At 35.0% G+C, this 25,660-nt stretch overlaps 1 protein-coding gene and 1 pseudogene across 5 annotated transcripts in view; one reads left to right on the top strand and one right to left on the bottom strand.

Moving 5' to 3' along the window:
- Positions 1 to 608: 608 nt before the first annotated feature.
- The window catches only part of TMEM67 (transmembrane protein 67), a 59,045-nt gene continuing 33,993 nt past the window's right edge, over positions 609 to 25,660 (bottom strand). Inside the window, exons 17-29 of one of the 4 annotated variants that reach the window (XR_014255836.1) lie at positions 24,471 to 24,569; positions 24,129 to 24,215; positions 22,526 to 22,625; positions 22,292 to 22,431; positions 20,667 to 20,807; positions 11,079 to 11,159; positions 10,473 to 10,589; positions 6,907 to 7,023; positions 6,696 to 6,800; positions 6,107 to 6,209; positions 2,808 to 2,950; positions 1,723 to 1,861; positions 609 to 1,221 (exon numbers count right to left, since the gene is read on the bottom strand). Coding sequence is in view for 3 of the 4 variants with exons in the window: in XM_082434173.1 (XP_082290299.1) it covers positions 1,781 to 1,861; positions 2,808 to 2,950; positions 6,107 to 6,209; positions 6,696 to 6,800; positions 6,907 to 7,023; positions 10,473 to 10,589; positions 11,079 to 11,159; positions 20,667 to 20,807; positions 22,292 to 22,431; positions 22,526 to 22,625; positions 24,129 to 24,215; positions 24,471 to 24,569 (1,314 nt within the window). In the remaining variant the exon portion in view is untranslated. Of the gene's footprint in view, positions 2,624 to 2,807; positions 2,951 to 6,106; positions 6,210 to 6,695; positions 6,801 to 6,906; positions 7,024 to 10,472; positions 10,590 to 11,078; positions 11,160 to 20,666; positions 20,808 to 22,291; positions 22,432 to 22,525; positions 22,626 to 24,128; positions 24,216 to 24,470; positions 24,570 to 25,660 lie in introns of all 4 variants that reach the window. The other 3 variants (XM_082434174.1, XM_082434173.1, XM_082434175.1) reach the window with 3 other exon arrangements.
- Positions 17,457 to 20,659, top strand: LOC309647157 (signal peptidase complex subunit 1 pseudogene; annotated as a pseudogene). Its single transcript has one exon. The product of its transcript is annotated as a signal peptidase complex subunit 1 pseudogene (transcript).

Genomic DNA, 25,660 nt, shown 5'->3' with positions numbered 1-25,660 from the left:
TCCGTAAAATTAAGGATATAATATACAAAGTACAGTGGGTTGGTTTTACAGAAATAGACAAAATATTATGGGTCTAGTAGAAAATTAAGCACATGATCACAAAGTTTAAATCGTGGCAATATGAACACGAGTCAATAGTGTATGAAAACCTGTACACCCTTTTATGTATCTAACCAAAATAAAAATAATATTGTACAAAACTACTTTAAAATGATTTTTTAAATGTCCTTTCTCTGTCTTAATTTATCAGCAGGTGAGCCAACCGATCATATTTTTTGAAATTTCCACTTAAATACGTTCACATGAATATTAACTTCTTTTATGTAGAATGAGAGTTGTATTTCTTTCATAAGCTTCTGAGTAGGTGGCTTTAAAAATCCATGCTGGTACATTTACTTATCTCTGAGGCTTTTAGAAAGGCATTTCTGTACTGTGACCCTTAAGAAACCAGAGTTTCAAATCCTCAACTTATTAGCCTCCCCTCTTCTCAGTCATCCTCAAGATTCAGAGAATGTAAAGGATTCAGCTTAGCAATGGCTGGGGACACCCACCCCAATACTGTTGTATTCCTAAATGCTATTTCATAAAATACATATTAATAAAACAGGAAAGAGAAACACCAAATGTTTTATTCTATATTTTCAATTCAGTAATATAAACAATATTTACATAGCATTACATTTAAGTATTTACACAGCATTAACATAGAAGGCAGTAAGAAATGTTGCTTTGGGGGTTAATGACCATTATACTTGAAATAAGGTGACTTTCAAGTTCATGGTACACAATGAAAAGGATTATTAAAGAGCACATTGAAGAAAAATAATATCATGGAAAATTATTAGCTACATGGCTCAGGATTTACATTAATTATATTTTGGCTCCTCATATTTTTTTCCTTATTTAAAAAAAAAAATACTAGCCTACTAACTTATGAAGCCTAAGCTTACTTTCAATAAATCACCTTGTTAATGTAACTTACAGTTTGTTATTTACAATCTTTAAACATAATTGAAGAGCAAAGCTTTGGGAGTGCTCTTACAATGTTAAGTAATGTATAAATGTATAAAAAACTATATTACAGCTCAATAATGTAAATGATATTAGAGATATAAACATACTTCATGGAAGGAGTATATTGACCTAATAATACAGGTATACAAAGGAATGACTACGTACCATTTCACGAGGTGCCTATTAATCCAATAGTGAATCAGTCCACTGCCAAACAGGGTGAACAATTAAAATGAGGCAAATTGATTCAGCCCATATACAATTTCAAATTTCTAAGTAAACTTGAAAATATTTTCAACATTTATTTAACCATAAAATACGTAAAACAAAATATTGAATTGAAAACTAGGCTTGAACTTGGAATCAAAATTCTTTTTCAATGTGAGAAAATGTAGGCAAATCTAGTTCATAAAATAATCTACAGAGACAAATGATGGGGACTGTTTTGAATATCATTAAAAAAATGTTATGCTGAAAGCAACATTTAGATTTTTTTTTTGTCCCATTGTCAGAGCTATCTAGTCTATGAGCTGGTGAATTAAATACCATGCATAATAGGAAAATAATATTTTCCATTGTATCACACTACATGTTCACAAAGCAAGTTGTATATCTACAAGTTATAAAAATAAATCTTTCTGTAGATTAAAAAACAAATAAAAATAGAATAATTTGTATTACAAGTTTTAAAAAATACGGCAAACTAACCTGATAATCATGACTTTTTTTTTGCCATGATTATAATTGTCTTTATCTATTCAATAAATTAAATCAGAAATCTTTGATCCACCAATGTTTTGGATGCCAAATTCTTCTGTCCTACTGTATTACGAATAAATCTAAAAATCTGAAAAAAAGTAAAACAATTCAGAAGGAAAAATATATATATAAAGGAAATTAATTGTGCACATCAATTAAAATATCTAAATTAAACTAGCTAATTCTCTCAACTATTTAATTTCATGTATCAGACATCTGAATTCCATGGTGATACACAAAATTATTTCAAGACTATTATCATCTTTCATAATACTGAAGCAGTGTGCGTCCCTATTCAGAATATATTTTTATAAATTAATAATACAAATCCCCTTACGTTCACAGGAATATACTTTTAAATATTTGGCAAGACAAGTTTCCTCTAGCTCTAAAAGCTATGGAAACATCAAAAGAACTGTGAGGAACAGAATTTGTTCATAATTCTAGATCTCTATCAAAAACTAATACATTATATCTTATTAACTCATACACTTCTTTGACATAGTGGGGAATATTTGGGTGATATGAATACTAACATTTCTAGAACAAATTTGGTTTTTCTTGAAGTCTCCATTTCAGGCTCCACACCCATCCACGCAATTGTTTTCTAATCCAGGCAGATAGGGGATGTGTGAGAGTTACAAGTTGAAGTGGCTGAGCCTAGAGCTAGATCTCAGAGCTTGCCTTTTTGTTACGGTAACATCTGGTGCAGAGGGTGAATGGGACTCTAATTACTGCTCACTGCTGGCATCTAGGAGAGATGGGTAATTTAAATGTCTTCCTATTAGGTTCCTTTCACATTTGCTCAAGCAACTTATGCCTTCCCCAAGATCTCGGTACTTCACTGACCCTGAAGGAAAGTGTAGAATGAACCTGGTTGAAATGTTTTTCCTTTTTTTGGCAGGGCTAATCATATTCTAAATCTTTATAAATTCCTAGTGAGAGTATACATTGTTACTCTCTGCTATAAAAATAAATATCTACTTCTAACATATTTCTTTTAAATGAAACCCAGAAAAAATTCTTAAATTTACCTCTTGCTGTAGGTACGTAAGGAAGGATGCTAAAATAAAATTTTGGCAAGCCAAATCCACAACACAGAAGAACATCAGATCATAAATAAGCAGAGTGGCTTCATTTCCATAATACAGAACACTGCTGAAAGAATAACTTTCATCTATCAAAAAAAGCAATTTATAAGACATAAATTAGAAATTTAAAAATAGAATAAACCTGTGATAAATTTCTGGTGATAAAACTTGGATATTTAAAAACAACTAGTTACTATAATACTTCATGGCTATTTTATGTCAATTATACCTGAATTTAAAAAAAGAAAAAAATACTTCATGGTTTACAAAAAATAAACAAAGGGTATTAAAATTTGCTAATCTAAAACGTTAATCAAAGAACTCTGCTCATAAAAAGCAGTTTTAACATTTGCACCAAGGGTTGTAATTGCTAGTGGTTTAAGTATACAGTCAGTATCTTTCAATGATCAGGTAATGAATATCCTTTCTCTACTTGTTTATATAACTAAAGGCTAAAGAATCTTAGAAAGATTCTCTTAGATTAAGTTTAAAAAGCAAAACACACTTTTCTGTACAGCAGAGAATTAACACAGCATTGTAAATCAACTATAATTCAATTAAAATAAATAAATAAATAAAAAGCAAAACAAAACCAGCAAGAACTAGAATAGTGTGCTACAATTTATGTCTCAAGTAGTCCCCTAAGGTTCTTCTCTGAGACTTCTTCTCTTCTCACTCCCCAAGTAAGGGTTCATCCTTTTTGGGATGTGAACACCCTTTTAAGATTCTGATGAAAGCTACAGACCCTTTCACGAGAGGAAGTGGGGGAAGTACACATATACGAATCTTGCACACAATTTCAGGGAGGTACAGAGAATCAATTCAGTGATTCAGCTGCCCATGGATATCCAGTTAGGGACTCTTGTTTTATACAAGAGGACATCTGGCTTGCTGCTAACATTCTTTTTTGATCAGGGCGTTAGTTATAGGAATATATTCAGTTTGTGAAAATTCACTGGCCGTTAAGCTATATCCTTACAAGATATGCACTTCTGTACATATAGTTGTATACATATTTTAAAAAAATAAACAAGCCAGCAATATACACTCTTTGTGGGTGACTTTTCACTGCCATTGCTCCAGCAATGACCTCATTTGATGAGACTTGCCATCTTACTGTGTGCCTTTACTTTCTCCTAAGATCCAGTCCCCCAGTTCCTTACATTTAATGGCTTACTGGACATCTCTTCCTAGATGTCCCAAAGGTACCTCAAGACACAACACATTCAAAACCAAATTCATCCTCTTTCCTTCAAAACCTGGTCCTCCATCTGCACTCCCTGTCTCAGTGAAGGGTGGCACCACCACCAACCACCTAGTCACACAAGCTGGAAATCCGGATGATTTTTGACTACTCTTTCTCTCCTACCTTCTTTTCCTTAACATCTCTGGCAATCTCTTCTTCTTCTTTATCCTCATCACTACTGCCTTAGCTCATATTCTCGTAATTTCCCAATAGCGATGAAGAAGTTGTTGATGATGATTGTATTATTATTATTATTAGAAATGGTAACAACATCATTTTTCTGAGTGCCTACCCATACCAGGTTCTTTACACAATGATTACACATGTGTAAATGCAACAACCTTTAGAAGGTTATACTTAATTTTATAGAGAGGGCATTAAAGTTCAGAAAGGGTAAACAACTTTCTCAAGTGCACAAAACTAGTAGTCAGATTTTGAATCCAAGACCAGAAACCTTTGAAAGCTATATTCTTAATGACTAAGTTATATTGTTATAGTCTTACATCTGTTTAACCCAACCTATTCACTACTGCCAGAATAATTCTTCCAATTTATAAATCAGATATGCTGAAGGCTTTCTGATGACATCCATGTTCATTAGCAGTGGTTTCCAAATTGTTCTGATCATGTATCCTTATCAGAATAAAATGCTGAGCATGCATCCCATAATAGGCGTAGTTTATTAATTACTACTACATATAATTTTTCCAAAATATAAATTAAGAATGATGGAATTGCAAATATACAAATAGACTTTTTAATATTTTCTTCTCACACCTCCATGGATCAACCTGCACACACCTTGTAGGACAAAATTTTTTTTAAAAATGTTTTTGGAAACAAGTGCTCTATAGGATAAAGCAAAACTCCTTAGGGTGTCAGACAAGGCCTTTGGGATTCAGTCTCTGCTCTCTTTATCGTTCATGCACTCTCTCTCACTGACCCACTTCAATCGAGGCTTCAATCATAAAGTTCCTAAGTGTATAACGCCCTTTCCCCCTTCTGCACAAACGTCTTCACCTCTCTTACGTGGACCCTCCTGTTTGACAACACCAACTTATTTTTTAATACCCAGTTCAAACTTCACCATGTTGCCTCTCTGGCTTCACCCTGTATCTAGTTAGATTTTCTACTTTCCTTTCTGCACCCAGTGCAACCTGTGTCTGCACAGACTTCTATCCCAGCATCACTCCACTCACTCATCACATGCCTACTTTCCACAGTCTACTAAACAAGATGCCCAAGGGAGGGACCATTAGTCTGTGTATCCCAGGACTGACACAATATGTGACACTCAATAACACAAGGGTAAGTGATATCTAGGCCAGGACACTGGTTATACCATTTCCATTCTTCCCAAGCCACACAAAAGGTTATCAGTCACATTGACACTGACATATATACTTCCTTTTTAATGATAAAAAACCATGTTTAGTCACTATTCCTGTCACACAGATATGTGCAATTTTTAAGAAGTTGGATAAAATGAAAAATTAAATGTTAAAGATAAGTCATGAACATTATTCTTCTTTAAGTGTTTCATAAGTGTGCCACTGAATGAACAGTCCAATAAAATCTGAACTTTATGTATTTGTTTTACTATCTCTTCCATGTCTACCACTGATTTTGTTTTGTTTTGTTTTGGCTGTGCCGTGTGGCATGTGGGATCTTAGTTCCTTGAACCAGGGATCGAACCTGTGCCCCCTGCATTGGGAGTGTGGAGCCTTAACCACTGGACCATCAGGGAAGTCTTGTTTGATTTTGAAATTCAGCTTTTTTTTACTTTCTTGTAGAACAATTATCTTTTATATATTTGTTTCTTGCTATTGATACATGACATAATAAAACGGGACACAGAAAACTACTATAATTCCTTTAAGTTAACTAAGTTCATTATGTTTCCTATATAAAAGTATAAAATCAAAAGACAGGAACTACAAGCATGTTTTTTCAAACTTGGAAAATAATAAGTTCAGCAAAGGCATTTGAAGGATACCATTGTAAAAGATGCTTTTTTCCATTGGTTCCATGAATTCCATTCCAAGAATTCTTTCAAGAAGCAATTTATCTTTTATAAAGTAGTCCATTTCCTTATGAACCTAATATAAAAAACGAGAGTCATTTCAAAAATAGCAGTGAAATGAATGCTTCCCAATTTACTACGCTGGACTTTATAACAAAATTCTCTTTAGGAATGTTTTAAATTTTAAATGCTATTAGTAGTACTTAGGACTAGATATACTGAAAATCAATTTATAACAAGCTTTTTAGGAATACAATCATAGCATATTTCTACAATAAATAATTGATAATATTTGTTAAGTAACAAAATTCCAGTATAGACGTATTTTAAGGTAATCATTATGCTAATAGACATGTAAAAATCTTTTTCTTTTACATAACTTAACTCCATCCCTAAGCCACAGTATTAGTTTTTACAGCAAAAACAAACAAACAAACAAACAAAAAACCCCACAAGGCGTAAGTCCATTGATTTGGTTGACTGAAGAAATAATTGACACTCCTCGCTAACTTTTTTAAAATTGCATTTTGATTCTAGCTTAAAAATAAATGATGATACATACATGATCGATGAAAGAGCCAAGAAATTTATTCATAGTATGATATGCTTTTATACTCTGCTCAAAAGTACTTCCTGATGAACTCAATAGTCTAGCAGGGCCATTTTTCTAATGTGAAAAAGAGACAAGGATAAATGCAACGTGCCTTACATCCTTGGTATCTAAATAACATGAAATACTGACAAAATATATGTGAATTGTCCTTTATACAAACCCTTGTTAGTGTCTCATGAATTCTGTCATACTGTTGTCTCATCTGGCTAGAAATAGCAATTTGAAAAGTTTGACCATCTGTATTGGGTATCAAACCTCTTTGGCTACACAAATTTTCCTGAAAAGTTAAAAAATTTAAATTGAGATCAAGATTATGAAAATTTTGCCTATCTTAAAAAGAAAATACAATATTTAACATTACAAGATTTGGAAGCCAACTGAAATTGTACTGAACTATTATATTTGAGACAAAGAGATTCTAACAGTAACCAAGGTTCCCACTCCCCTCTAGGTTTTACTAATTTCTATTTCATCATACTTCCTTGCAGGTGCTATATCATCTCCTTTACTCTGACCTACTTAAAAAAAAATCTCATACTAAGTTCACTGTATATTGATATTCTTAGCTTTCTTTATAATTAATTTATTGCTCTTTAATAAATGACAAAAAGTCTAGTCTTAGAATTAACTTTTATAAATGGTCTTTTTTGTTTTCTAAACACTTTAATATGCTTCCTTAATAAATTCCAATAAAAAAGGTAGTGATACATGACCCAATGGTTAATGTTATAGACCAGATATCTATTTCAAGTCTCTCTGACACGACTTGAATCCTGAGAACCATATGCCTGTAACATTTTGCCCTACCCCCGACCTAGCCAATTCTCATAGATGCTTTAGGGTTCAGCATAAGTATTCTTGCCTCCATTCTCGACTTTATTTGCTTACTCTGGAGCTTAACATTGTCCTCCTTTATCTAAACCTAAGCTGTAAACATAATATAACACTTGGTTTTCTACTGACTTAAAGGCAGTCTATGTGTAGTGAATTTCTCTATTAAAAAAAAAAAAAAATTTTTTCCCGATTAAAAAAGCACATGCCGCTACAGATAATTTATAAAATACGGAGAAATATAAAAAAAGAAAAAAAATCACCTATAACCTGAACACCAAGAGATACAGGTATTTTAAGGTATTTCATTTCCAGTTGTTGTCTAGGCATATACATATAGATGGCATAAAATTGGGATCGTACTGATTTCTTTTTCACTTAACATTATAGCCTCAGCATCTCTCCATGTCATTAAATGTTCTATAAAACATGATTTTTAATGTTTACCTAGGGTTTCACTGTATAGGTAAACCAATTTACTTAATATTCTCTCATTTTTACATATTTTTTGCCCTTATAAATAACCCCTGTGATGAAGATCCTGAACCTAAGTAGTTATTCACATTGCTAATTATTTCCTTGAGTTAGATTAATAGAATCAGTAAGTCACAGATAATGAACTCTTTATTTTTTTTATTTTCGGCTGCGTCAGGTCTTAGTTGTGGTGTGCCGGCTCTTCCTTGTGGTGTGTGGGCTTCTCTCCAGTTGTGGCGTGCGGGCTTCTCTCTAGTTGTGGCATGCAGGTTTTTCCTCTTTCTCGCTGTGGTGCGTGGGCTCCAGAGCACATGGGCTCTGTAGTTTGCGGCGTGCGGGCTCTAGCTGAGGCACGCAAGCTCAGTAGTTGTGGCGCGTGGGCCCAGCTGTCCCGCAGCATGTGGGATCCTAGTTCCCTGACCAGGGATTGAACCCGCATCCCCTGCACTGTAAGGCGGATTCTGTACCACTGGACCACCAGGGAAGTCCCAAAGATAATGAATTCTTAAAAAGCTCTTGTCAAATGCTTTCCAGCAGGTTTGTAAAAATGCATTCTGAGACCAGTGCCCATTTCACCCTGCCCTTGATGCTACTAGCTATTTTAAAAAAGTTTGATAATTTGAAGAAAGTAAAAATGTTATTTTCACATTCATTTCTTTTATGATTTATGAGTTGGATATTTTTTAGAGGTTTATTAGTCTCTTTCTGTTTATTTACATATTTTTAAAAATCTTTTTGTCATTTTTCCATGGGAGTTTTTTGGGTTTTTTTGTTTTGTTTTTCTTTTTTGGCCACGCTCTGCGGCATGAAGGATCTCAGTTCCCCAACCAGGGATTGAACCTGTGTCCCCTGCAGTGGAAGCGTGGAGTCTTAACCACTGGACCACCAGGGAAGTCCCTCCATTGAGGTTTTGACTTAGTTTGCTTACTGATTTATATGACTTTCAATAGTTATCAATATGTTTGTCATATTTACTATGAGAATTTTACCCTATGTCTTTTATTAATATAATTGTTGTCTATACAAATGTTCTATATCAATAAAGTAAAATCAACAAATGTTACTTTTTTGATGCTTTCTGTATTTTATGCTTAGATTGTCATCTCCCAATCTGAAATATTCTTTTCTAGGTTTTCATAGTTTCATTTTGAAATTTAACCTTTTAGTCCAGGTATAATTTCTAATAGTTAACCAACTGATTCAGTTCAATGTATTAAATAAATTGTTCTTCTCTGAGATGTTGTTATCATCTATTAAGTTCTTGCAAGTCACAGGTATAGTCCCTTAATCAATAAATCCTCTTGGTTTTTCCTCTTAAGTACATATTTTTATTTTTAAATTTTCTTATGGAAGTTTTCTAATATACATAGTAGAGAGAACAGTAAACCATCCATCACCCAACTTCAACAATTACCAACATTTTACCAATTTTCATCTATCCTCCCAACTTTTTTCTTTTAAAGCAAACCCCAGATACCATGTTATTTCATCTGCAAATACTTCTGTATGTATCTCTAACCAATAAGACCTTGAAAAAAAATGCCATTTTCACACCTAATAAAATTAATCTTTCCTTAATATAATTTAATATTTAGTCTATTAAATCTCCAAGATTTTTCCCAAAGATTTTTTTATAGTTGGTTTGTTTGAATCAGGATCCAATCAAAGTCTACACATTGTATTTGATTGGGTTTTTTTCTTAAATTTCTCTTATATCTAACAGTCTTCTTCCACCACCACCACCACCACCTCTCCTTTTCTTTTCATGCCTTTGATTTGTTGGAGACTCTGGGTCGTTTGTCCTGTGAGACATCCTAACATTTTGCATCTGGCTAATTGCTTCCTGTGGTATTATTTTGTCTCTATCCCCTCTATTTCCTGTAAACTGGTGGTTAGATCTAGAGGCTTGATTACATTCAGGTTCAATTTTCTTAGGCAAGAATACTTCATGGGTGATATTATGTACTTCCTTACTGCATCATAAGAGGAAGTGCCTAATGTCAGCTTTCCTAATTTTTACTTGTAGTAAGGTTGAGCCAGTGTGTTCAGATTATATCAACCTGATTCCTCATTAAAAAGTTCCCTGTCATCCTTCACTTAATTGTTTTAGCATCCATTGATGATTGTAGCCTATAGGCATTAATCCATTAGTAATTACAAAATGGTGATTTTCTAACTTAGAATTCCTTTTACTTTCTTCCAACAGGAAGATCTTTCCCTCATGAATTATTTGGTTACTTTGAAAGAACTGTAGGATGGAATTTGATTCATTCCCTTTCAGTGTTGAGGGTAATGAGTTGGTATCCTAGCAACTTTCAAAAGTAATCAATGAGGATTTTTTAAAAAGATTACTACAAATCCCAGATTAAGAGGACCCATCTCTCAACTTAAAAAACAAAAAGATATAAAATACATTCATACCGCTTCTCTTTTAAGATTCATATTCATTTCTTCCATATTAGTATCGGCATGCCCATGTACTGATCTACCATGAATGTAATAACCAAAACATCTGTGGGATAACAGAAACACTGATATCTATCAAAAGAGAAGAAGAAGCAGTTAGCAGCTCATCTGCAAAACAATAAAAATTAAGTTCTTCTTAAAATTGCTTCCTTTCTCTCAAAATAATGAGGGTTGAATTCTTGGAAAACATATAAAGAGAATAATAAGATAATAAAGGATAATGAGGTTATTTTAAAAAGTAGATGCAAAAGAGACTGGAGACACTCCCAAGAAAGGAAGAAACAGGGTTGATATATGAAAACTTTTCAGGGACTTCAGGCTGAGTCAACTGTTTGGTGGCATAAGCAATTCATAATTAAGAAACTGCAAAGAAAGAAGGAAAAATTACGACAGTAAATATTAACTTGTAGCTTGTTATAACCATCTCTGGAATTAACCACCATTGGAAATCAGACTGAAAATACAATCATAGCAAATCACTTTTAAAGCCTCTTGTAGTGTACTCATGACCTTTAAAAAGGAAGAAATAACAGTTGCGAGATAAAGTCAGAAAGTACTTACGTTGCTCATACAGCACAAGTCAACAAACTGTCGAATTTTATCTTCTATAAATCTCTCATAAAAGACAGCAAAGAACACAACCTGAAACATTAAGCCAAGTTCATGTTTATTAGATTTTAGGATTTAATTTTCTTTTATAGTCACAGTATAGTGTCATAAGAAAAAAGAAGTTCCAACCAAGAACATAGTGGCCAATAACAATTCCTGTGGGATAAAATCCTACTTATCATTTCTGATTCTTCTGTCAAAGGAAGGGTGCTTTGGAATTGTGTTAAGATTCACTAAGGGAGCTTATTTTGAATTTAAAAAACTTTTCTGTGTCATTAAAATAAGAAAGGACAAACACCAGGGGAGGAAGTAAGGGGCTTTAAAAGCTTTAGGATAAACCAATGCATTAATGGCCAGATTTAGGTCTGGTTCTGCAATTCTGCTCATCTCCTAAATTCAAAAAGCCACTAGAAAAATTGCTGTTTTTCAAATTAATCTTTTCTGATAGAGTAGCACATAAAAAGCATATGTCAAGTATTCTGTTTCAACTACAGATAATGTGTTAAACATTCAAATGGAATGGTTTCAAGTGTCTTCTTAGATAGATTTAATAACAATACTACAAAGGGAAGTTTTATAAATCAAAAGAGAAAAGTTTACATTGTAGGCCTTCTTAGATACACTTCAGAGAAAGATAACATTTCCTAACCACCCAATTCAAAGCTGTCACCTGCTGTCGCATTCCTAACTTCCACTCCCCTTACCTCCCCCTCTACTCACTATCTCATCTCCCTGCTGATGCCCTTCACAGCACTTGTCACAACTGTGACTTGTTCTTGTTACAGCGTATCTCTGAGCTCAGCACAGTGCCTCGCACATAAAATGTACTCAGATATGTAAATGAATATAGCAGGTGAATACTGAAAAGACTTTCCTAAATACTCTATGTACACATTTTAAAACTCCTTTAAATGACATGAAAAACAGTAACATTCAAAGTTTAAAACTAAAAGATGCCACTTAAAAATTGAAGAAGCTGGGTTTGGGGAAATATAAGGAGTGAACAATAAAGCCTAATATTATGAGAATCAAGAAGAGTTTGTAGAGTCAGCTCTACCCACCACCAGAGTCTCCCATCAAGCCTCTTAGATAGCCTCAACCACCAGAGGGCAGACAACAGAAGCAAGAAAAACTACAATCCTGCAGCCTGTGGACCAAAAACCACAGTTACAGAAAGATAGAGAAGATGAAAAGGCAGAGGGCTATGTACCAGATGAAGGAACAAGAAAAAACCCCAGAAAAACAACTAAATGAAGTGGAGATAGGCAACCTTCCAGAGAAAGAATTCAGAATAATGATAGTGAAGATGATCCAGGACCTCGGAATAAGAATGGAGGCAAAGATTGAGAAGATGCAAGAAATGATTAACAAAGACCTAGAAGAATTAAAGAACAAACAAACAGAGATGACCAATACAATAACTGAAATGAAAACTACACTAGAAGGAATCAATAACAGAATAACTGAGGCAGAAGAACGGATAAGTGACCTGGAAGACAGAATGGTGGAATTCACTGCTGCGGAACAGACTAAAGAAAAAAGAATGAAAAGAAATGAAGACAGCCTAAGAGACCTCTGGGACAACATTAAACGCAACAACATTCGCATTATAGGGGTCCCAGAAGGAGAAGAGAGAGAGAAAGGACCAGAGAAAATATTTGAAGAGATTATAGTCGAAAACTTCCCTAACATGGGAAAGGAAATAGCCACCCAAGTCCAGGAAGCGCAGAGAGTCCCATACAGAATAAACCCAAGAAGAAACATGCCGAGACACATAGTAATCAAAGTGGCAAAAATTAAAGACAAAGAAAAATTATTGAAAGCAGCAAGGGAAAAACGACAAATAACATACAAGGGAACTCCCATAAGGTTAACAGCTGATTTCTCAGCAGAAACTCTGCAAGCCAGAAGGGAGTGGCATGATATACTTAAAGTGATGAAAGGGAAGAACCTACAACCAAGATTACTCTACCCGGCAAGGATCACATTTAGATTTGATGGAGAAATCAAAAGCTTTACAGACAAGCAAAAGCTAAGAGAATTCAGCACCACCAAACCAGCTCTACAACAAATGCTAAAGGAACTTCTCTAAGTGGGAAACACAAGAGAAGAAAAGGACCTACAAAAACAAACCCAAAACAATTAAGAAAATGGTCATAGGAACATACATATCGATAATTACCTTAAACGTGAATGGATTAAACGCCCCAACCAAAAGACATGGACTGGCTGAATGGATACAAAAACAAGACTCATATATATGCTGTCTACAAGAGACCCACTTTAGACCTAGGGACACATACAGACTGAAAGTTAGGGGATGGAAAAAGATATTCCATGCAAATGGAAATCAAAAGAAAGCTGGAGTAGCTATACTCATATCAGATAAAATAGACTTTAAAATAAAGAATGTTACAAGAGACAAGGAAGGACACTACATAATGATCCAGGGATCAATTCAAGAAGAAGATATAACAATTATAAATATATATGCACCCAACATAGGAGCACCTCAATACATAAGGCAACTGCTAACAGCTATAAAAGAGGAAATCGACAGTAACACAATAATAGTGGGGGACTTTAACACTTCACTTACACCAATGGACAGATCATCCAAAATGAAAATAAATAAGGAAACAGAAGCTTTAAATGACACAATAGACCAGATAGATTTAATTGATATTTATAGGACATTCCATCCAAAAACAGCAGATTACACGTTCTTCTCAAGTGCGCACGGAACATTCTCCAGGATAGATCACATCTTGGGTCACAAATCAAGCCTCAGTAAATTTAAGAAAATTGAAATCATACCAAGCATCTTTTCTGACCACAACGCTATGAGATTAGAAATGAATTACAGGGGAAAAAACGTAAAAAAGACAAACACATGGAGGCTAAACAATACGTTACTAAATAACCAAGAGATCACTGAAGAAATCAAAGAGGAAATAAAAAAATACCTAGAGACAAATGACAATGAAAACACGACGACCCAAAACCTATGGGATGCAGCAAAAGTGGTTCTAAGAGGGAAGTTTATAGCTATACAAGCCTACCTCAAGAAACAAGAAAAATCTCTATTAAACAATCTAACCTTACACCTAAAGAAACTGGAGAAAGAAGAACAAACAAAACCCAAAGTTAGCAGAAGGAAAGAAATAAAGATCAGAGCAGAAATAAATGAAATAGAAACAAAGAAAACAATAGCAAAGATCAATAAAACTAAAAGTTGATTCTTTGAGAAGATAAACAAAATTGATAAGCCATTAGCCAGACTCATCAAGAAAAAGAGGGAGAGGACTCAAATCAATAAAATCAGAAATGAAAAAGGAGAAGTTACAACAGACACCGCAGAAATACAAAACATCCTAAGAGACTACTATAAGCAACTTTATGCCAATAAAATGGACAACCTGGAAGAAATGGACAAATTCTTAGAAAGGTATAACCTTCCAAGACTGAATCAGGAAGAAACAGAAAATATGAACAGACCAATCACAAGTAATGAAATTGAAACTGTGATTAAAAATCTTCCAACAAACAAAAGTCCAGGACCAGATGGCTTCACAAGTGAATTCTATCAAACATTTAGAGAAGAGCTAACACCCATCCTTCTCAAACTCTTCCAAAAAATTGCAGAGGAAGGAACACTCCCAAACTCATTCTATGAGGCCACCATCACCCTGATACCAAAACCAGACAACGACACTACAAAAAAAGAAAATTACAGACCAATATCACTGATGAACACAGATGCAAAAATCCTCAACAAAATACTAGCAAACAGAATCCAACAACACATTAAAAGGATCATACACCACGATCAAGTGGGATTTATCCCAGGGATGAAAGGATTCTTCAATATACGCAAATCAATCAATGTGATACACCATATTAACAAATTGAAGAATAAAAATCACGTGATCATCTCAATAGATGCAGAAAAAGCTTTTGACAAAATTCAGCACCCATTTCTGATAAAAACTCTCCAGAAAGTGGGCATAGAGGGAACCTACCTCAACACAATAAAGGCCATATATGACAAACCCACAGCAAACATCATTCTCAATGGTGAAAAACTGAAAGCATTTCCTCTAAGATCAGGAACGAGACAAGGATGTCCACTCTCACCACTATTATTCAACATAGTTCTGGAAGTCCTAGCCACAGCAATCAGAGAAGAAAAAGAAATAAAAGGAATACAAATTGGAAAAGAGGAAGTAAAACTGTCACTGTTTGCGGATGACATGATACTATACATAGAGAATCCTAAAACTGCCACCAGAAAACTGCTAGAGCTAATTAATGAATATGGTAAAGTTGCAGGATACAAAATTAATGCACAGAAATCTCTTGCATTCCTATACACTAATGATGAAAAATCTGAAAGAGAAATTATGGAAACACTCCCATTTACCATTGCAACAAAAAGAATAAAATACCTAGGAATAAACCTACCTAGGGAGACAAAAGACCTGTATGCAGAAAACTATAAGACACTGATGAAAGAAATTAAAGATGATACCAACAGATGGAGAGATATACCATGTTCTTGGATTGGAAGAATCAACATTGTGAAAATGAGTATACTACCCAAAGCAATCTACAGATTCAATGCAATCCCTATCAAATTACCAATGGCATTTTTTACGGAGCTAGAACAAATCATCTTAAAATTTGTATGGAGACACAAAAGACCCCGAATAGCCAAAGCAGTCTTGAGGCAAAAAAATGGAGCTGGAGGAATCAGACTCCCTGACTTCAGACTATACTACAAAGCTACAGTAATCAAGACAATATGGTACTGGCACAAAAACAGAAACATAGATCAATGGAACAAGATAGAAAGCCCAGAGATTAACCCACGCACCTATGGTCAACTAATCTATGACAAAGGAGGCAAAGATATACAATGGAGAAAAGACAGTCTCTTCAATAAGTGGTGCTGGGAAAACTGGACAGCTACATGTAAAAGAATGAAATTAGAATACTCCCTAACACCATACACAAAAATAAACTCAAAATGGATTAGAGACCTAAATATAAGACTGGACACTATAAAACTCTTAGAGGAAAACATAGGAAGAACACTCTTTGACATAAATCACAGCAAGATCTTTTTTGATCCACCTCCTAGAGTAATGGAAATAAAAACAAAAATAAACAAGTGGGACCTAATGAAACTTCAAAGCTTTTGCACAGCAAAGGAGACCATAAACAAGACGAAAAGACAACCCTCAGAATGGGAGAAAATATTTGCAAATGAATCAACGGACAAAGGATTAATCTCCAAAATATATAAACAGCTCATTCAGCTCAATATCAAAGAAACAAACACCCCAATCCAAAAATGGGCAGAAGACCTAAATAGACATTTCTCCAAAGAAGACATACAGACGGCCATGAAGCACATGAAAAGATGCTCAACATCACTAATTATTAGAGAAATGCAAATCAAAACTACAATGAGGTATTATCTCACTCCTGTTAGAATGGGCATCATCAGAAAATCTACAAACAACAAATACTGGAGAGGGTGTGGAGAAATGGGAACCCTCTTGCACTGTTGGTGGGAATGTAAATTGATACAGCCACTATGGAGAACAATATGGAGGTTCCTTAAAAAACTAAAAATAGAATTACCATATGACCCAGCAATCCCACTACTGGGCATATACCCAGAGAAAACCGTAATTCAAAAAGACACATGCACCCGAATGTTCATTGCAGCACTATTTACAATAGCCAGGTCATGGAAGCAACCTAATGCCCCTCAACAGACGAATGGATAAAGAAGATGTGGTACATATATACAATGGAATATTACTCAGCCATAAAAAGGAACGAAATTGAGTCATTTGTTGAGACGTGGATGGATCTAGAGACTGTCATACAGAGTGAAATAAGTCAGAAAGAGAAAAACAAATATCATATATTAATGCATGTATATGGAACGTAGAAAAATGGTACAGATGAGCCAGTTTGCAGGGCAGAAGTTGAGACACAGATGTAGAGAATGGACATATGGACACCAAGGGGGGAAAACTGCGGTGAGGTGGGGATGGTGGTGTGCTGAATTGGGCGATTGGGATTGACATGTATACACTGATGTGTACAAAATTGATGCCTAATAAGAACCTGCAGTATAAAAAAACAAACAAAACAACTAATACTAAACTTTCATTGGGTTATTTGTATGGAAATATAAATGTTTCAGACATTACATGAAATTTCTAAAAATCTTATATTTGTATTTGTATGGAAATATGTATGGAAATATGTTAATATAAATGTTTCAGACATTAAAAAAAAAAAAAAAAGAAGAGTTTGTATAGACAAATTTATGGAACTGTAATAGGCTAAAGGAACTTTTATGGATATTTTAGGAATAAACACTGATAGTTTGAGAATGTGACCATGGAGAGAAATACTTTCCTATCAAATGACAGCAGAATGGGAACGAGGTTAGACGGTTGTGCCCAAGACAGCTAGTTGCTGCCCGAACAATCCTTCCCCTTCCCCTTAGCGACAGAACCCTTCTTTTGAGTGGGCACACTGCTGCCCAGCTGACGGTGCAGTGAAGTGTGGCCAGGTGACCAAGTTCTGACCAAGGAGATGTCAAAGACACTTCTGAAAGGGCTCTCAAAGAGGAGAGGGTGAGCGTCCATTGCACTCCCCCGATCGGCAGGCCCACCAATCTGCACACAGGACCAGACCCCTGTGGCCCCTATGGTCCTTGAGTTGGGGCTGCCCTTGCCCCACTGCCCGCCTCCTCATCCAGTCATGCTGGAGCATCTGAGCTCACTGCCCACACAGGTGGATTACAAGGGCGAGAAGCTAGCTGAACAGGGGTTTCAGGGAATTCTTTTCTGCAATACTTGGATTTATCTACGGGTATGTGGCTGAACAGTCTGGGTGCACTACATAGTTATAGCAGGATTTGCTTTTTCGTGTTTGCTGACATTTTCCTTCGTGGCCCATTTATCACTGACACCCTCTCAAGTGGTTCGAGACTTGCTCTGTTTGAGACTCCGGCACACAAGACAAGAAACCAGGGGAAAGAAAAATTAAGAGGCATGTTAAAAACAACTGATAGGGGTTTTCATGATTCAGCTTTACTACTTTACCTGCTTGTGTTTCACGTGAAATGAGCTAAATTGTTTTCATACCTAAAACGTGAGCTAAAAACCACCTATGCTCAGCTATATATAAATTTTTCTCTTTATATTTTACTTCTCAGTTGGGTTTTGATTTATAAAACTTTTAGACTTTCTCTTAATAATCTTCCTCGGAAATGCAGAACAGAAAACAACACAAGTATGCAAACTTTCTTGCAGGTCTACAAAATAAGGAAGAATAAATGCCTCATAAATGATAATACAATTTAACTATTACAGTTTCATAATTCATTATGAGTAGTTAAGCTGTTTTAATGTTTTCAGTTAAAACTCATAGTGAAAAAAAAAAGAGGAAAGGGTGAGGTCTTCTCCCCTGGCTCACCCCTGCAGCTCCATCAGCCATTATGGACTGCGAGGTGACCTTAGAGGTGAAGTCCTGAGGGGCAGAGCAGAACAACAGGCATCTGGGCCTGACAGCAGCCACCCTGATGGCCCTGCATTGCCGACCTCTGCTCTTCTTTCTCACGGGAGACAGAAAAGTCACTTTTATTTCAGCCACTGCTATTTGGGGTTTCTGTATTGTTGTACTCAACCAATATGAAAAGCTTCAGATGGTATTCCCTTAAATTCTCTACACCCAGATAAATCTGATCTATTCACAAAAACTTATATTGGTATATGTAAAAATAAATATTTTCTTACTATTATACTGATGATAAACATCAAACCCCATAATACGGTTGACAGACAGTAACTAGACTTATCATGGTGATCATTTTGAAATGTATAGAAATATCAAATCACTATGCTGTGTACCAGGAACTAACATAGTGTTGTAGGTTAATTATACATCAAAAACAAACAGACAAATGAACAAACTCTTAGAAGAAGGGATGAGATTTCTGGTTACCAGAGGTGGGAGCTGGAGGGGGAAGTGGGGGGAAGTGGATAAAGACAGTCAAAAGGTACAAACTTCTAGTTATAAGATAAATAAGTACTAAGGACGGAATGTGCAACATGATAAATATAATTAACATTGTTTTAGGTTATACATAAAAGTTAAGAGAATAAATCCTAAGAGTTCTCATCACAAGGGAAAAATATTTTTCTTTCTATTTCTTTAATTTTGTATCTATATGAGATGCTGGATGTTCCCTAAACTTACTGTGGTCATCATTTCATGATGTGTGTAAGTCAGATCACTATGCTGTACACCTTAAACTTCTACAGTGTTGTATGTCAGTTATATCTCAATAAAACTGGAAGGGAAAAAAATCAAACCCCATATTCTTTTAATCGAATTTTATTTCAAATCCTAATTTCTGTTTCTCTTCCTTTTCCGATTGTCAAACTATCCCTCACTAGCTCTATCCTATAGCTTCAAGTCTGAACAAGTCTCACCAACTTAAAATAAATGCAAATTTAAAAGAGTCTATTCTTAAGTTACGGAATGACACCTGGGTCCAATTCTGTAGGAATTTTGGGATTTCAATCCCAAAGACCTTTTAAAATAAGCTTTTAAGGCAAATATTTGCTCTCCAGTTTATAGGAAGTTCAACCTATTCTTTCTAGAGGTCCCACCTTCATTTGCTTACTTAAAAGTTAAAGAGATCTTAATCAAACAGAAAGCCTTTTGCCACTCATGGGAGTGTCTGTAAGCAAGAGAAAGAAATGCAGAGATCAGAGTTAAGCGCTGTAGCTGCTGCTTCTTTCTTTCTTTTCTTCCTTTTGTTCTTTTTTTTAAAGCTTTAAGAAGATAAGGGAAGTAAACATAGAAAAGATCCTCTGCTAGAGCCCTGGGACCTGAGAAGATTTATTTTTAGTTTCAGCTATTTCAATAAATATTTCAAAGAAGATTTCAGAAGGGGTACTGGTTTTTGAGAGATTTAATGATATACAGATAAACGTAAACTATAAGTTACATTTCAAAAGAAAAGAAAAGATTAAGGGTACCTTAGCAATTCCCATCATTATATATAAACTAAATCCTGTGACTAGAAAGCTTCAGACTCTGAAAGACCCTTCAGAGTCCCACTATTGATAAGAAATGAACTCTGAAATCAGATTGCCTGGGTTCAAATTCCAGTTCTGCCAATTTCTAATTGCATGACTTTAGGTAAATATTTAACCTTTCTGTGCCTCAGCATCCTCAGCTATAAAATGAGGATACTAAAAGAATCTATCTCTGAGGGCTACTATAAAGATTAAGTAAGTTAATTTGTGTAATGCAGTTCATTAACACAGTGCCTAGATTATCATACTATGTAAAAATTAGCTATTAGTTATTATTATTGTTGTTCTTATCACCTTCTTTATACTATAGAAATCATGCTGTGTTCAATTTTGAGGATTAGCATGTAAACAGAGTTAAAAATATAGAGAGGCAATGTTGCTTAAAAGAACAATCTCTTGTTACCTGTATAATTCCAATGACTAGCCAAAGAGCAGTAGACACCGCATATCTCAAAATGCGGCTATAAGGAGCTATGTAGCTAGGTGGGCTTCTGGAAAGACTAGAAGATGAGTCCATTAATGCTAAGTTCTTGAATCCCACAACCTGAAATAAGAAGAAAAAATAATTTAAACAGACATAGATAAAGAAAACTCCTCTAGTCTGAAAATGAGACCCTCCTCTCTACTCCTTACCTTGAAAAACTAAAGTATTCAAGTTTGTATAAATGGTAGAAAATCTAGATAAAAATAATTATCCAGTATTTTAATTACAAAGTATTTAATACAAAATATTTAGCCAGTTCATTTGGTATTCTCTTCAATAAAGCTTTCTTCAGTAAACTACCAATGAACAACCAGTATTTCATGCGTTTTAACATATGCCAGGCACTATGTAAAATATCTTTTATACTTTAAAACAGTATTTTCCAAAATGTCTTTTGAGGAAGATATCATCTTTGATAAAAGGAAGCCATGGTTAAATAAGTTTAGTTAGTATATTATACTCACCTCCATGCCTTCCACCCTCATAGAATAAAAGCTCTGGAAAGTTTTATGGTAAAGGAATCTACATGACTTTATTGAATCCAGTGTTTTCCAAACTTACTTCATTATAATACTTTTTTCTCACATAACACCTTTTAAAGCTTTAAAAAACACTACTATAAATGAATTTTTGAGACAGTGTTCATATATCCTAGGGACACACACGTTCCTCTAGGTTTAAAAAGGAAAGGATGGAGAAAAGCGGGAAAGAAGTAAAAAGGAAGGAAGGCAGACAGACATACAAGTTAATAATTCATATCTAACCTTACTTAAGCAGCTAATTCTAGAGAAAACCTGTTACTCATACAGTTTCCATATTTCAGTCTCATATTCAGTACTGAATACTTCTTTAATAATTCTACCCAGATCCGTGAAATAACTGTAAAGGGATCACAAGCATGTACCCATTCAGTGTGTCTTGTTAAGCTACAGCCCCAGGTCTTAAGACAGAATACAGTCCATAGTAGGTGTTCAATGATAATTTGTTAGAAAATTTCAACCTTCTAATAGTGGTTCTAATACAGGAGTGAGACTATGAATAATGGGGGGGGGGTTCTTAAAATATAGATACCTGGGCTCACCTCAGAGCTACGGAATTGAACATGATCTCGAGGGGTGAGGTAAGGCATAGGTATTCTGCAAAAGCTTCCTATGGGATTCTGCTACAAACCAGTGGTTTAAAAATCACTCCTTACCTACAGTAGACAAATTCAAAAAGACAGAAAGTAGAATGGTGGTTTCCAGGCACTGGGGAGAGGGGAGAAGACGGAGCTGTTGTTTAATGGGTACAGAGTTTTAGTTTTGCAAGATGAACAGAATTCTAAAGACTACTGCACAACAACGGGAATGTACTTAACAGTACTGAACTGTATACTGAAAATGACTAAGATGGTAAATTTCATGTTATGTGTATTTTTTAATGGCTTGATTACAATATTTTAACCTTTAGAAAACTCTTCCACTGACATGAAAACTTAGCTGGAATTATATTAACATTTATGAGGTACCCATAAGTTGTATACAATTACATCAAACAGTTTATACCTCCAAAAGGAAGAGGACAGTAAGTACTTGAAAGAGTGGGTTAATTTTTCTCACAGTCTGAATTTCATTCCATTCATTTGCCACAAAATATGTTCTCCATATGCTTACGGGAACGGTAGCACTCCGAACACCACCCTCACCTGGTAGGGGAGATAAAATGAGTAAAAGCGTTTCACCTTCTTTGCTCTACAATGGTGGCAAAAGAATCTTGGTACAAATGGTTACTTTCATTACCTTCAACAGCTTTAAGAACCTTTCCTTTAGGTCGCTCCCAATCAATAAAGAATATGTCTATGGTAATCTGGGAGATGAGCTTATGCAAAAATTGCAGAGCCTGAGAATGACAAACAAAGCACCTTAAAGTATCTGCATTAAGCCTGCTTCTGAAACCAACAGTGATTCTTTAAGAATGTCCATTGACAGATGAATGGATAAAGAAGATGTGGTACATATATACAATGGAATACTACTCAGCCATAAAAAAGAACGAAATAATGCCATTTGCAGCAACATGGATGCAATTAGAGATTATCATACTAAGTGAAGTAAGTCAGAAAGAGAAAGACAAATACCATATGATATCACTTACATGTGGAATCTAAAATATGACACAAATGAACTTATCTATGAAAACAGAAACAGACTCACAGACACAGAGAACAGACTTGTGGTTGCCAAGGGGAAGGGGACAGAGAGGGATGGACTAGCAGTTTGGGGTTTGTAGATGCAAACTATTATATACAGAGTGGATAAACAGGATCCTAATGTATAGCACAGGGAACTATACTCAATATCCTGTGATAAACCATAATGGAAAAGAATATTAAAAAAAGTGTCTCTATGTGTATAACTGAGTCACTTTGCTGCACAGCAGAGATTGGCACAATGTTGTAAATCAACTATACTTCAATAAAAAAAAGAAACAAACATACTGTAATCACAAGAATATGTAATTTTCACAAGTTACAAAGTCGTAATACCATTAGGAGATCAACAGAAGCTCACAAAAGAACGGAATCACCAAATTCACAGAATTTTTATATACATATTAATTCCACTTCCCTTTTTCTGTCTTTCTTTGAAATAGGGATATGAAAGGAGACACACTACCTCCTCCTCCTACAGGGATCTTGCATTAATTGTCTCTCTTTCCCAACGTTTCCAAAAGCATACTTTGTTTTCTAGATCATCTAACTTCTTTATAAGTAAAGGTATTTCCAACTATAATTTGCTTGTCCTAATTAAAGTTTTAGCATGCTCTCACTGTTGTTTTTTTTCCTTATTTCTGGTATTTTCATTTACAGAATATGTTTAAACTAAGGCTTCTTCCTAGCAGGTACATTATTGATCAAACAAGGGATAAAAATCTAAGTATGGGATGATTCCTCTCTTCGTGGAGCTCACAGATCAGTGGGAACATCAGACACTTAATAATCACAACACAATTGGATGAGATCTACCACAGAAGCATGTAAAGAGCTTCACATCCATCGACACAACAATGAAGTAGAGAGGGGGGTTGCCATGGGAAGAAGAGGAAAGGAATATGGAGGCAGAGAACAAATGCTAAGAGTTCAGCACTTTATCCAGCATGGTACCTTTTACTCTCAATTAACAGGTTAAATTAAATAATAATAAATTATTTCAGGCAGATCTTCAGAATAAGATAACTATTATAAATAAAAGTAGACTTCCTAGTAAAACAGAATTAATTCACGCTTTCTTCCAAAATTAAACTAAATTTTACACCAAAGATTTTGAAAGCAGTTTAATTTTAAAGACTTATGTGCTTATTAGCAGGTCTTTTAAATTCAGTAACCCGTGCTTTGAAACTTACCTTCAGAGCAAAAGCACATCCCACATAAGTAACAAAACGTTCTTCCTGAGCCGGCATTGGTAGCAAAACAGAGACAGACTTCTGTGCCTATGATAAAAATTATGCTGCTAAATATGACCATACAAAGTTTTTACTAAACACAAGTTATAACCCAAAGAAAGCATAAAAGAGGAAGGTGGTGGTGCACTCAATAAACACAGCACACTCAGGGAATGGTGAGTTTAGCACTTGCCCCAATACTCTTGATCAGAAATATCCTCAACTAAAGACAGTTCCTTTATAAAGAAAGCTTACAAGTTATTCAGGTACTGGCACTTAGGTTAAATTCAGAAAATCACTTACTTTGAAGAAAATAAGCCAGTAAAGACCTGTTCCCACAGTGATGATAAAGAAAACATTGGCCAGGTCACCAGCATAGTAAACCAAGAATTTCATAACTGTCTGCAATTTAAAAAGAGAATTACAGCCATTATAGACACAATCTATTTATACTATTATTTTAATAACATGTTATCTACCCAGTTTCTCAAGCTTGAAGCCTTGTTTCATGTATACGTAGATCAGTTAGAAAGACCAACTGCAGCTACTTCCTAGACACCTTTTGGGTCCTAACCTTTTGATCCATTCCCAATAGCCTCTGTCTTATTCAACCCTTCTCATCTTTCACCATCTAAGAAATTTAGAACTGCTTCCTAATTTTCTTCGAGTTTGCAATCCTTCTCTCCAATGTATCCTCTATACTACCATCAGAGTTGGCTTTCTAAAATGTAAATTGGATTGTTTTACTCTCCTTCTTAAAAATGTACAGTGACTCCTTATTAAAATATAAATTCCTGACTCACAAGGTCCTCCACAACCTAGACAAAAATTAAATGTTTAGCCTCATCTGCCAGTTCCAACCACTTACTCAATAATTAACTACTCCACACTTTCATCTCAAATGTTTTGGGGAATGAAATGGGCATTGATTCTACAAATATTCTTCCCTTCTTCTCTCTGGCAAACTCTTGTGAGCTCTGAGGGCAGAGACCATGTCTCTCTTTGCTCATTACCACAACCCCCCCAGTGCCTAGTAGAGCGCCTGGCACTCAGACAGTTGGCTGTCAGTGACTATTTGTGGAATGCGCAGATAACCCAGCTTAAAGTTCACTTCTCTTGGAAGTCTTTCTTGACTATCCCAGACAGTAAATCAAGCCCCCCTCCTCTGATTCCTTGGCACATTGGCTCTGGAGTCAGGAAGATATCCCAGCACAAACAAGTTTACTACGTGCCTTTCTCATGTTCTTAATCAGCTAAATGGAAATACCACCTATTACTTTGTTGCTATAAAAATTAAATGAATAGGAAACTTACTTAACCTCTGCCACAATTTCAGCATGTATAAGATGGGAATGATAATAATACCTAACTTCATAGAGCTATTGTGAAGACTAAATGAACTATACACGTAACGCTTAAAAAAGTGCCTGGCACATAGTAAATATTCAAAAAATGATAGATAAAAATAAAAACAAACATAAAAAAAGATTGAG

The sequence above is a fragment of the Balaenoptera physalus genome (assembly GCF_965194825.1).
Source record: "Balaenoptera physalus genome assembly, chromosome: 17".
NCBI classification, from domain to species: Eukaryota; Metazoa; Chordata; class Mammalia; order Artiodactyla; family Balaenopteridae; genus Balaenoptera; species Balaenoptera physalus.
Note: the sequence above shows the minus strand (reverse complement) of the source record. Positions and strands in the feature narration are given on the sequence as shown.